Here is a 12,588-nt window from a genome sequence, read left to right as displayed (position 1 = left end):
CAGGGCATGAGGGAAGCCTGTTTGGTAGTGGGTATACTTCTCAATGCCAAGAATCAGATGAGAACGTGAGGCCCCAGTTCACCACCATACAAAGCTGGCCTCTCCTCTCCACGGATAAAGAGGGAGTGATGGATCACCTTCCCCAAATGTCAAAGGTCCTCGGGTCTCACCTCAGACTGACCTCTCTGATGACCTCCTGCATCCTCCTCCTCATCATCACCAGAGTTGAAAAACCAGCCCTCACCACCTTTTGTAAAACTACACCAGGGAACTTCCAAAGGCTGTGTTTCAACTGAAAGCCACTTCTTTGGAGACAAAGCCTGTGTATATATGTGGGTGTGTTTATGTATGTGTACAAATGGATGTGTGCATGTGTGGTATATGTATGTGTATGATACTGTAGCACCTCATACTAGAGTTGGTTTCTCAGATCGTCCATTAAACTATGTCATTGACTCTGGCATTCTGTGCTATTGTTTTCTTTTTTTTCTTTCTTTTATTTGCTTCTATAGCCTGTGTGACAAGATGCTGAAAAAAGGTGACCAGGGCTATATCAACTAGCACCTGTGGTAATCGAATGAACAAACTACACACCTAGGATCCAATGGCTGTTGATGTGTCTTCCTGAGAGAATCAGAGCCCTATAGTGCTCGTCTGTCCTTGTTCCTTACCAAGTGCCCTCATCATGACTTCTGCCTCAATGATAAGGCCAGGCAACAGAGATAGCCAAAGTCATGCACTTGAGGCTTCTGAAAGGATGAGCTAAAGCCAGAGTCCTTCTCCTTCCTCCTTAGGTGCTTTGCTGACTAAGGGTGGGGTGGGAACATCTAGTTTTTTTACCTAGACATAGCCTAGCATCCAGGCAGGTATAGCTGTTCATGATGAAGCTAGAGGAGAATATGCAGGGAGGGAGGAGAGAGGGAGGTGCAGGGGTGGCCCACGTCTTCTGAGATGAATGGCACTGTTTGCTCATTAGGGAGATTATTTCAAGCAAGACGGCAGCCAGAACGCTCTAGTGCAAGCATCTGCCTGCTACTGGGAGACGATATTTATTGTTCAATCCTTCAATGGATGTAAATAAACAGCCCGGCCCAGATAATGTTCCAATAAACAAACAAGCAGCTGCCAGGAGCTCCCTGGATGGCTGACCTTTGTGGAGGCCACCCTGCTGATGTTTCAATAGCAGTCTGCCTGGCAGCCCAGAGACTCACTGTGCCAGGGATGGAGATAGGTGCCTTGTCGACTGGTGGATAGGCAGAGGGCCAGAAGGCTGGAAGGACAAGGGCTGGCTGCCTAGAAAGAGTCTGGGCTGGAAACTGACTGGCTGGAGAAGGAGGGTAGAGTAACCTGGTCTTCCAGTGTGTGTGTGTGTGTGTGTGTGTGTGTGTGTGTGTGTGTGTGTGTCCACTAAGCCACAATGGAGGGAATGGAGCAGTACATGCTCAATGCTGTAATAAAGGCTCCTGTATGGGCCACAACGAGGTGATGTTCAATTGTTAAGTCCTAGTGTGACCTCTCCAGTTGTCAATACTGAAGTACATCTGTGTATTTGGTAGTTAGCCCATTACCATCTAATTGCCTGCCTGCCACCTTCTCCCCAACAGATGTAGCTCCTATAGCCGGAAGCCTCCAGAAACCTGCTCCCACAGCAAGTGTTTTGACTGGTTGGTCTGATACCACAAGCAGATGTTATATATGTTGTCTAGCATCCAGGGTAGTAAGAGTCCTGCCGTGCAGGAGGCATGCCCAGAGTATGGGAAGGAAAGGTAGGAGTATGCCCAAAGGAGCCTAGCAAATGGGAGGCTGGATCAGAACCACGGCCATGCATATGAGCATCTCGACTTTCCTGGCCTGAAGGAGGCCATACCACAGGCTGAGGCTTACAGCTCCTGGACAGCACATGCATGAGGACTCTGAAACACACTGGGATATGCTACAGATGGCAGTTCCCTGGGAGATTCTAGTGTATTGTCATTAAGTAAAATCTATGCCTATCTTACCCCCAAGAGGATAGTCACCAAGATAAATTCTTCCTTCATTATGCCTCTTACATTGATTCTGTCTAGCAACTTAGAGCCCATTGTTGGGTTGCTAGAATGTAGTTTTCATTTACTCAACAATGAGTTACCAAGTACCAGCCATACCCTACAGTATATGAGGTCTGCAACAGAGATGACATCCACCCTTGAGACTCATACCAGCAGGGCTGTTTTCCTTATCACAGGTCTTCTCTTACTGTCAGCCCATGGAAGACAGAGCTTCATTCTGTAGCTCTGTCCCCATTGTTGATTTTTTTTTTTTTTTTTTTTTAGCTTTAAAAGCTTAGAATCTTCTGGAGGTTTTCTGGTCCCTTCTCTGGATCATGCATTAAAAAAAAAAAAAAAAAAGACTAGTGGCACACAAGTGCTTTGGGAGTTCTCTGTACTATTTCTCCATGCAGAAATATGTCTTTTCCTGTCTCTAAGTCAGTTCTACTTCTTTGGTCAAATTGCCTGAGATCCCATGGAGACTCATTATGTTAAAATACCTTTCCATGTGGAGCCTTGTCAAAGGCTTTTGGAAAAACTAAACAGCAAGCAGGCATGTGCTGATCTAGCAATTGGGAGAGACCTGAGTTCTAGGTTAGCCTGACATTGGCTTCCCAATGAACTTTGAGCAAGAATCAGATCAGTTTCCATTTCAGTCGATTCATCAATAAAGATGAGAATAATTATGGTGACAGTCAACATTATAAAAATTTTATGATCATCAGATGAGAGACTGATCCTTAAAAATATGTTGCAAGGTCTAAAACAAAAAATATAAGGGCTTATTATTTGGAAAATCCACAACCATGTCTTCATTAACTATGTGCATTCCTCCCCAAAAAAACTGTAGTAAAGTCACACTTCCTCTAACCAACACCTGGGTAATGTTTGTACAACACAGACTCCTAGAATGAAAATTTAAATTAGCAATAGGGCGGAGTTAAGGGTTAGGGTTTTAGGTCCAGTGTAAGGGTTCAGTATAGTGTGTAAACTCATAGAAACATGGACAGGTCTGGGTGTGATTTCATGTCCACATTCACTAGACATACAACCTTGGACAGGTTACTTAGCCACCCATGCCTCATCCACAAGCATGGGCAATATTAATATTGGTGACAGATTTGTGATATGTGAATGCCAGCCACATTGCCTAGTTCATGAAGAATACTTCTTATTTGTCTAGGTAGAGTCTGGAGAACTGGACGCTAGTCCATTCAATCCTAAAATTTAGGATTTTATACCAAACAGCCAATTCTATAATAAACTTTTGCTTATATCTTATGTCTGGTTCTCTCAGTAAGTAGATACATGAGTCTGTTTCTTTCTGTAGTATATAAAGCTGTGGTCTGGATTGAGGTAGAAGGAGAAGAGATACATTCCCAGTTGCTCTCCCACTCCAGCAGAATAGGGAGAGTAAGAAATAAAATAGGCCAGGTCTATGAAAGTTTGCCCCATTGGTATCTACAGGATCTTTACTTCTTTCATATGATGTCTATCACATCTAGTATGTCACTCTATCCTAGGGAGCAAGGAGTTAGACGTAGGTAATAAGGAATGCTGCTAAATCACTAAATCTAACTTCTAATGGGGATCAGATCAAGGGCATGGGATGGAGCTTAGTACTACCAGCTTTCCTTATGGGAGCCTGTGCTTTTCAGAAGCCCAAGAGAGTCAGAAATCAGCCAGGGTGCTCAGTATCACTCTCTGCTCCCATTCTGTGGATCCTCCCAGCTGGAGATGAAGCCTGGTTGGGCCACTGGCCACAAACATCACTCCATTGCCAGACTGGTTTTGCATGAATTTCTGCTTCCCACTGGTGGCTCAGCAGTGAATGCAAAAATGGGGCTCTAGGACATTGAGGTGTTTCCACTGCAGGGGGAGCATCACTCTGCAGAGCCTCTGCTGGCTTTCCTGTTATTTGTTTTCATGAGCATAATGGGAAATCAGCAAAGAGAATCCTTCATTTCATTTCTTTGTTCATTTGAAAAAATAAATGCCTGTCTCGAAAACCAAAAATAGATAGATAGATAGATAGATAGATAGATAGATAGATAGATAGATAGATAGATAGATAGATAGTGGTCAAACAATCAAACGACCACAAAATCAGCTAGCATCCAAGTTCAGGGAACTCATCAGAAACAAGAGAGTCTGCCGATCTGATGCATTATTTGTCACCAGTTTTGTTGTCACTTTCTATCATTTAGTTCCTCTGAATAACTCTTTTATTCTCCTTGATCTCTTAAGAGGTTGAAATTTATAAGGTAAAAATTAAAAAGGTTACATAATGGACAAACTCAGAATGTAATGTGTTCTCTAGTTTTGTTGTTGAAATCACTAACATTTCCCCACAGATACCTTGTGAAACCTTCTATTAGCAGTATACCATCAAGTCCTCTGATCCCAGAGCTCTCACCTAGCTACATCCTCAGGAGTGCTTGTCCCAACTTGCATAGATGGTACCATTCACATAGGGCAGTGCGCCTGCTGGATTTGTGCACTTAAACTTCAGATGGCTCTAGAGACTTGGGCCAGAGGCCAGAGGCCAGATGAGCATTGTGTACAGTTGGGAAGTCCAAATCTTTTCTAGGTTTATTTTCAGTGATGGTGTGGGTGGGACATCTCTTCTGGTGATTTCCAGATTGTCTAAATATTTCTAGGAAGGAGTTGGGGGTGGCCCAGGGATTATCATTAGATAATAAAATATCCTTGAAAGGTTGAGGATGGCTCATATCTGAGGCACAATTTTCTGTGATTTCCTTCAGTTGAGCCATGAATAGAACTTCCCAAGCTGTCTCAGGACTGATCATCTATTCTAAACCCTGAAGTGTAAGCTGCTGGCTTTTATGAACCAAAGGAGATCAGAGATGTGCAGCTTCTGGGATTGACTCCTCTCCCAAAACAGAGCAGTGATATCTTGGTAGAATTATCAGTGACTAAGCTCATATCCATATATCAAAAACATTTCTGCTAATAAATGTTAGCCCTTCTCATGCAGGTTGATCCTCTGATCTGAAGCTGCCTCAGTTACCCAACCTAGACCCTTCATCGTGATACCAGCCCCATACTCACCTCTAAAGGCCAGCACAGCCTCAGCGAACTGATCCTAGGGCATAGAAAACCAGACTCTTTACAAAGCTCATATTGGTCACTCCCCTCCCTTCTCTGTGAACTTCCATTAGTAGATCGCAGCAGGCTTCTGACACTTAAGTCTTTGGTTTTGGACTCTAAGCTCTGCAGAAACAGAGCTCTCTACTCCTCTTGGCTGTAGGGAGTGTCTCTAGGCTGAAGCTGGGTTGTGAGCAATACAAAATCTAAACTCATTGTAGTAGGTTGGATAAGATGTCCCTCATGGTCTCAGGCATTTGAATGTCTGATCCTCATTTGGTTGTGTTATTTGGGGAATCTTAGGGAGTGTGACTCTGTTGGAGGAAGCATGTCATAGAACCTGGCCTTTGAGTATGAAATACTTCAACTACTGCTAAGTTTGTTTTCTCTGCTTCATGTTTGTGGTCCGAGGTGTGAGTCCTCAGCCTCCCACTCCTGCCACCATGTCTACCACTTGCTGCCATGCTTGTCATAGATTCTTATCCCTCTGGGGACCATAAGCTCAGATAAGCTGTTTCTTATATAAGAAGGTTTGGCTATTTTTATCACAGCAACAGAAAAGGAACTGATATATTGACCTCACCTTTCCCCTCTCTCTTCTCTGCAGATCCGGGTTGATGGGCCCAAGGGAAATGCCCTCCAATATGAGACTGTGCAGGTGGTGGACTCAGGACCAGTCCTCCGGGACATGGCCTTTTCCAAGGACCACGAGCAACTCTACATCATGTCAGAAAGGCAGGTAAGGCTGTTGAGCTCTGCTCGACATTTGTCTTGCAACTAAATACTAGCCCGTGGCTCCATAGAAACCTACAGGAGCCAGCTGCAGAAAGGTGATTTGATTTATTTGGCTCAGTGTGTCTCCCTGCACTTATACTGCCTGGGGACTGGGACTGTGTATGTTGTAGTGGGAATGGAACATTTGAAATATGAAAATATCCACACGTCTAGTACAAATTCACTGGCTTCAAAATGATGATGTGGATAGGCTCAAAGCCAACATTTCCTACTTTGAAGAAAATCTCAAGGGCAGAATCCCAAGTTCTCGGTCAGATTTCCCCATGCAAAGGATAACCACTGATCAAAAGTCACATTTCTGGTCTGAAGAGGTTTGTGTGATAGCAAAGACTTGGTGTAGTAAAAAACCTCAGTGAGTATCACAAAAGAGCCAGGTAGATGAAGGCTTGAAAAGCATTCAGTGCAGAGAAATGAGATGATACATCATGTGCTTCAAGCCTTCTTGTCTACCTCCAAATTTGTGGAACCTCTAGAAGGTTATATGAAAGCCAGTCTGTGAACAGTGAGCACACAGGGATGGTTGCTGGCGAAGACTAAAGGACTTTGTAAGGTTAGGTTTGGTTCTGGAGCTTAGTCACATGCTAAGTAAATTGTTCATGGGTCCTCAGTGCAGACAAGTGACCCATTTATAGCAAGCAAATGAATATTCCCCTGAGCAATTCCATATAATTAAAGGTGTTTCCCATAGTCCTCTAACTCATTGCCCAGAGTGTTACATTCTACAATATATCACGGAACCCCCAAGTGTGACTAGGCAATGCTGCACCTCTGCCCTATTGTTTCTAGGGGTTCATATTGGAAGCTGTCCATTTAGCTCATGAATATAGATGCCTTGGTACTGAGTGACAGAGGCAGTAGCCATGAGGGACAGCTCTCTCTTTTATTCATCTTCATTTCTGGGCCTGAACTCTCTGGAGGACCCTGCTGACAGAGTCTAGATTGTTCTGCCGGTCCCAACTCCACAGAGTGAGGGATATGAATTCCACATTATGCCACCCACAGGACTTGTGCATTATGCCCTGGAAGCCTACAGCAGCCCCGCCCTCCATAGGAGCTTGATGACATCTTCTCTCAGTGTGGGTCTCTGGATCTGCCAGCTTCAGCAATACAGGGATTCATTGTGGTGTCCGCTGGAATCTACCGTGATTTGAGGATGGTGCAATGTTTTGCTCTGGGGTTGGATACAACTGACATGGAATGAACAGCTGGTGATGAATCCATCTTCCTGTCTGCATTTTTTTCTTTTCTTAATGTGATTCCCCATTCTTTACTCTTTGCCTAACTCTATGGCCATAGGAGATGGGGAGAAGAATGGCTTTCTTAGATGGAATTGAAATTTTTAAGAAAGCCCAACATGAATTACAACATCGAACATATTTCAACATGCCTTGCCTGATCTGAAACCTGGACTTTCTAAACCTAGCACTTAAAACACGAAAGGAGTTTAAAAGATGTGACAGCTAAATGCCTAGTGTGAGTGATCAGTCCTCTCTGGCAACTCTGAGGGTGAGCATCCCTCTGCCTTTGAAGAACCCAGCTGGCGACTTACTTGTCTCTGTGTTCTAAAGGTGCTCCAGTTGTCTCTAGTGTGCTCTCTCCCCACTCTGATTTGGTAAGGTGTTATGCTGGGAACTTGATTATGACATATTGGACAGGAAAGGAAGACAGGAGTGAAGACCAGTTGCCCATCCATTTTGGAATTGCCCTTCACGGGGACGGAACATGAAATCCAGAGGTCTCATTGCCTATGTCAACACTGGTATCCAGTGGGTTCCTGGATTCTTTGTGTAGCACATTAGTTAAGGGCACAGGCCTTGGCACCACAATATCTGAGTGTATTAGTTACTAGTAACTAATATGACCATATCCCTGACAGGAATAGCTTAAAGGAGATTTTTTAAACTCATGGTTCAAGGGATATAGTCCATCACGGAAAAGAAGACTAGTGTAGTTCAGTTCATTGCAATTGGAGCTTAGAGTGGCTTATTTATAGTGGGGTATCAAACAAGAAAAACAGAGCACAGGCTAGATGTGGGGTTAGGTTATAATCCTGAAAAACCTTCTCCCAGTCATTTTTTTCCCCACTAGCTTGGCCTCATGTTCCAAAGAGCTCAGAACCTCTCACACCAGCACCATCATCTGAGGGCCAAGTGTTCAAACACATGAGCCTGTGGGAGGTATTTCACACACAAACTGTAATGCTGTGAATTAACCCTTACGCTTCTATTTGCTAAATGTAGTATCAAGTAAGTTCTGGAGTTCATAAAAGATCAGCATCCTCTACTATCTAACAGCCAGAGCTCCAAACAAAAAGCAACATGACATATATAGCAAGCGTAGCCATGAGATTAATCCCTGGATTTCAAGGCAGACCTACCCTGTCTGACTAGTGTCCCTAGACACTTTGAGTTCCATCTTCTGATTTTCTTTCTCTCAAATGTGATTAAAACACTGAGCAAAAAAGACTTTGAGGGCTGGTGAGATGGCTCAGTGGTTAAGAGCACCCGACTGCTCCTCCGAAGGTCCGGAGTTCAAATCCCAGCAACCACATGGTGGCTCACAACCATCCGTAACGAGATCTGACTCCCTCTTCTGAAGTGTCTGAAGACAGCTACAGTGTACTTACATATAATAAATAAATAAATTAAAAAAAAAAAGACTTTGAGGAGGAAAAGGTTCCTCTCAGTTTACAGGTCACAGTCCACCATTGATGGAAGCCAAGGCAGAAGTTCAAGGTATGAAGTGAGGCAGAGATACTGGAGAAATGCTCTTACTGATTTGCTCTCTATTGTTTGCTCAGCTGGTTTTCTTAGGCATCACAGAACCTCCTGATGATGGCTGGCACTGCCCACAGTGGGCTCCATCCATGTACACCAATCATTAAGATCAACAACAAAAACCTCAGAGATGCAACCATAGGTCAAGCTAATGGAGGCAGTCCCTCTATTGGGTTCCCTCTTCCAGGTGACTCTACTTTGTGTCAAGTTGACAAATAATTAGCACACTCCCAGTCTTGGCTTTGTCATCTGTAACCTAAGCATGACAATGATGAGCAGCTTCACTTGAGAGCTTGAATAACCCAAGAGTAACATGTACTAGTCTTCAGATTACTATTTTTTCCTATAAAGAGAATAAAGACCGAAATATTCCAGAAGTATGTGAATTAATAATGTGAAATACCAAGGAGTTAGTTCTGAGATCTGCAGCCTTTTCCCAGAAGTCCTCATCTAATGTGTAGTTGAGGATCCATGGCCCATATGGGCTCTGTTGCATCATCCAACTCTGCTGTCTTGACATAAAGCTGCCGTTGATAACATAAAAATAAACAGCTGTGGCAGTGCACAGTGCTACTTCATTCATAAAATGTGTAGCAGGCAATAGTTTTACAAAACTTGAGTCAGTCCTTCGGTGGCAACACATTGAAAGATTCCCCTAGCACTGGTGGAGCTACCGTGTAAAGAGGCTCAGAAATTCAAGAAGCAAAGACGTCATCTATGAGCATCATTGCTTAGAAAAACCAGGCTGTCTTTGGATTATTGTTTCTAAGGTCCCTCAACCTCCTGAACTTCCTGTTACCTCTGTGGTTGCTGCTTCTTGATCACTACCTGGTGCCTTCTCTTTCCTTTATCCTTTTAGTGTTATATTATCATTTAATGATGGTAGGCAGTCTCATGACTTCACATCTCGTCTGATGCTCTCTAATCAGCCTGTCTAATATAGCTACTCACAGATATTGCCATATAGGTACATTCCATACACTTTCAACTTAACATGCCCAAGACCACATTTCTCATATTCCTCTCTAGCATTCCTCATTTGTAGTAATCTCTATCTTTCTTAATAGCAACCAAGTTATTCAAGCTAAAAACTTTATAGACATCCTTAACTTCTTTTTCAACCCATGACTCTACATCCAACATATCAGAAAAATTATTGATTCTTTAAGATACTTATAAAATATGATAATTTCCCTTATCACTGCTACCACTCTGGATCAAGACTGATATTTTCAATAGACTTTCTTTATTCTTTCTGTGACCACCATTATTTTCCCAAACTTTTCAAGGCAAATAACCCAATCTCTTAAGGTTTAAGTTAAAACATGTCATTTTACCAGCACTGACAAGGACCCAGAAAGCCTGTGAAGTCCTTCTACTCATGTCTGAAGGTTGTTTTTTGTTTGTTTGCTTGTTTTTTAAGAGTATTGGGTATCCCACCTTGAACTTGAATTTGCTATGCTAAGATGTGCCACTCTTCTAGTTTTATTCCTGTTGCTGTAATAAATCACCTAGACTAAAAGCCACTTAGGGGAAAAGGGAGTTGTTTGATTTACAATCCTAGCTTCTAGTCCATCACATGGGAATGTCACAGTGGCAGGAACGTCAAGTTGCTAGTCATATCTAGCAAGTCTAGACCAGAGATATAAAACTAAATACATGCTTGCTTGATTTCTTGCCAAGATCCCAATTTCTGCATGCTTACATAGTTTAGGATCTTTTGAGTAGAGAATGGTTCTACCCACAGTGGGTTAAGTCTACCCATGTCACTTAAGGAAGTCAAGATTATCTCTCCATGAACATGCCCATAGGTCAACATGCTGTAAACAGACCCTGATTGAAAAATCTTTCCCTAGGTCAGCCTAGATTTTGTTAAGTTGGTAATTAAAGCTAACCATCACACCCACCATTCCTAGTGATACTTTTTATGCTCTATATTCTAGAATTATCTGAACTTATCACCCTCTATCTCACTCTTCTCTCATACCAACTCTGCAGAATCAGGGAAGGGTGAGTAAGTGTTCCAGACAAAGAAATGCTCCTGATGACAGTCCTTTGCTGTGCCAGGCATGCTCATATCTGGGTCTTTGTTCTTATGATCCTCATGCCTGAAGTTGCCTCCAGGCATGGAACCCCAAGGCTGACTCTCTTCCAAGTGTTTGCTTCCAAGAGGTTCCCCTGAGATCCTCGGAAAATTTCAACCTGCTCTCCACAAGGTCCAACTACTACCAACTCCCCATCTTTATCTATTTCCATCTAGGCTACTTAGTCTCTTCTTATGCATGCCATGCACAGTATTTACTTGCATGTCTTTCTCCTTTAGAATGTAAACACTAGGAGAATAAAAATGTTGGCATTTCATCATTTAAGTTCATGTATGACTGGGCACCCCAGTCATAAGCTCATGCATTTGCCAACCTCTTGAGAAAGCCTGAGAAAGTTTCCCCTTGGCCATATGGTGAGAGGCTCAGACAGAAGCATTAATTTTGAATGTATGCAGCATGAGAACAGAAATGTTATTATGTTTTATCTTTTTAGTTCACTTATATATCATAGCCCTCTAGAATAATATCAGACACATAAGAATGTAGTACATATGTGTTAAATGGGTAAGAAAATAAACAAGTTGAGCTCCTCCTGGATTCTACGGCCTTGAGCTTCTTGTTTCAATTATGTTACTCTGACTTGTTCCCCTCACTGGACCCTCAAAGCTGACCACAAACCACCCCAGGGTCTACACTTTCCAACCTTATTAGACAGGCAGACTCACTCTTACACCTAGGGCAATAGCAATCTGAATCATAGCCCACTTCAGGGTTAAGAACCTGTGTCAGAGGGAGCTGGTAGTGGAGAATGCCAGCCATGATTCACCACATTTGCCGAGAGAGAGAGAGAGAGAGAGAGAGAGAGAGAGAGAGAGAGAGACTCTTCCACTCTTCTTTTGAAGCTCTTGAGATTGTGGCAGGACAGTTGCCTAATGGAACTTTTGGTTCTGGTGCTGTGTCTGATGAAAAAGCAAGAAGGAGGCATCCTGGTGAGCAGTGGAGAGAGAAGAGAGACTCTGGAGGCTGCAAGCAAGCTAGCTAACTTCTTCTACCACTGGTGTTTTTCTGTTCCTCTTGGCAAAAAAATCCAAGTTCTAGACTTGGGCCCTGCTCAAAGTCATCCTGTGATTTTCTCCTGATTCCCTTTGTGTCGGCCTCCACTGTATCGCTAAACTTGTGCAGTTCCTTCCAGATGAAGGACCTTGGCCATCTTCTCATGCCCAGTTGGTCATCTATGCATGCCTCCTTCTTGTGTTGCTGACTGCCTATCTAGAGATGATCTCCCATCCAAAACCAGCATTATGGCTTCTTCCTGACTTTCTTGTTCCTTCCACTGCCTAGTGGCCTGAACATTCCCTGTTGGCTTATTTTTTTTTCTCAGTGCCTTGGCATGGGAATCTCCAGAGGACTTTGTCTCTCTTGTGTTTGGAACTAGGAGAATGTTTTTCCTAAAGTAAAGGCCCTAAAAATTCCTCTAAATTCCTGTGCAGTTGCTGCCAAGGGCAGAATCATAGGCCTAAATATAAGGTACAATCCTTCTCTGGAGGCCCTGGGTACTAAAGATTTAGATGAGCTATTAGACACAAGCTTGGGGTAAGACCCAGAAAGTATTGGTTCTGTGAGTTCCTTACCAGCTCTGTGATGCCACTGCTGGGCCTTAAGAAATTCCCACTTGGGCATGTAGTAAGAGGCTACGGCAATAGGGTCTGCCTTGGACTCATCCTTGCCCATTCCCAAGCTCCTTTTGTGATGCTGACCTCTGCTGCCTTTGCCCCATTTACAATATATTGTATTCAACACTAGGGGAAGGAGAGCTTGGCAACCAGGGCAAGATTC

The 12,588-nt window shown here is 43.3% G+C and overlaps 1 protein-coding gene across 1 annotated transcript in view; it reads left to right on the top strand.

The window, feature by feature from the left end:
* Positions 1 to 12,588, top strand: part of Plxna4 (plexin A4) — a 443,650-nt gene that overhangs the window by 271,858 nt on the left and 159,204 nt on the right. Inside the window, exon 4 of the mRNA NM_175750.3 lies at positions 5,743 to 5,874. Within this exon, the coding sequence (NP_786926.2) occupies positions 5,743 to 5,874 (132 nt within the window). The remainder of the gene's footprint in view (positions 1 to 5,742; positions 5,875 to 12,588) is intronic.

This window comes from Mus musculus, chromosome 6, assembly GCF_000001635.26.
Source record: "Mus musculus strain C57BL/6J chromosome 6, GRCm38.p6 C57BL/6J".
Classification (NCBI taxonomy): domain Eukaryota; kingdom Metazoa; phylum Chordata; class Mammalia; order Rodentia; family Muridae; genus Mus; species Mus musculus.
Note: the sequence above shows the minus strand (reverse complement) of the source record. Positions and strands in the feature narration are given on the sequence as shown.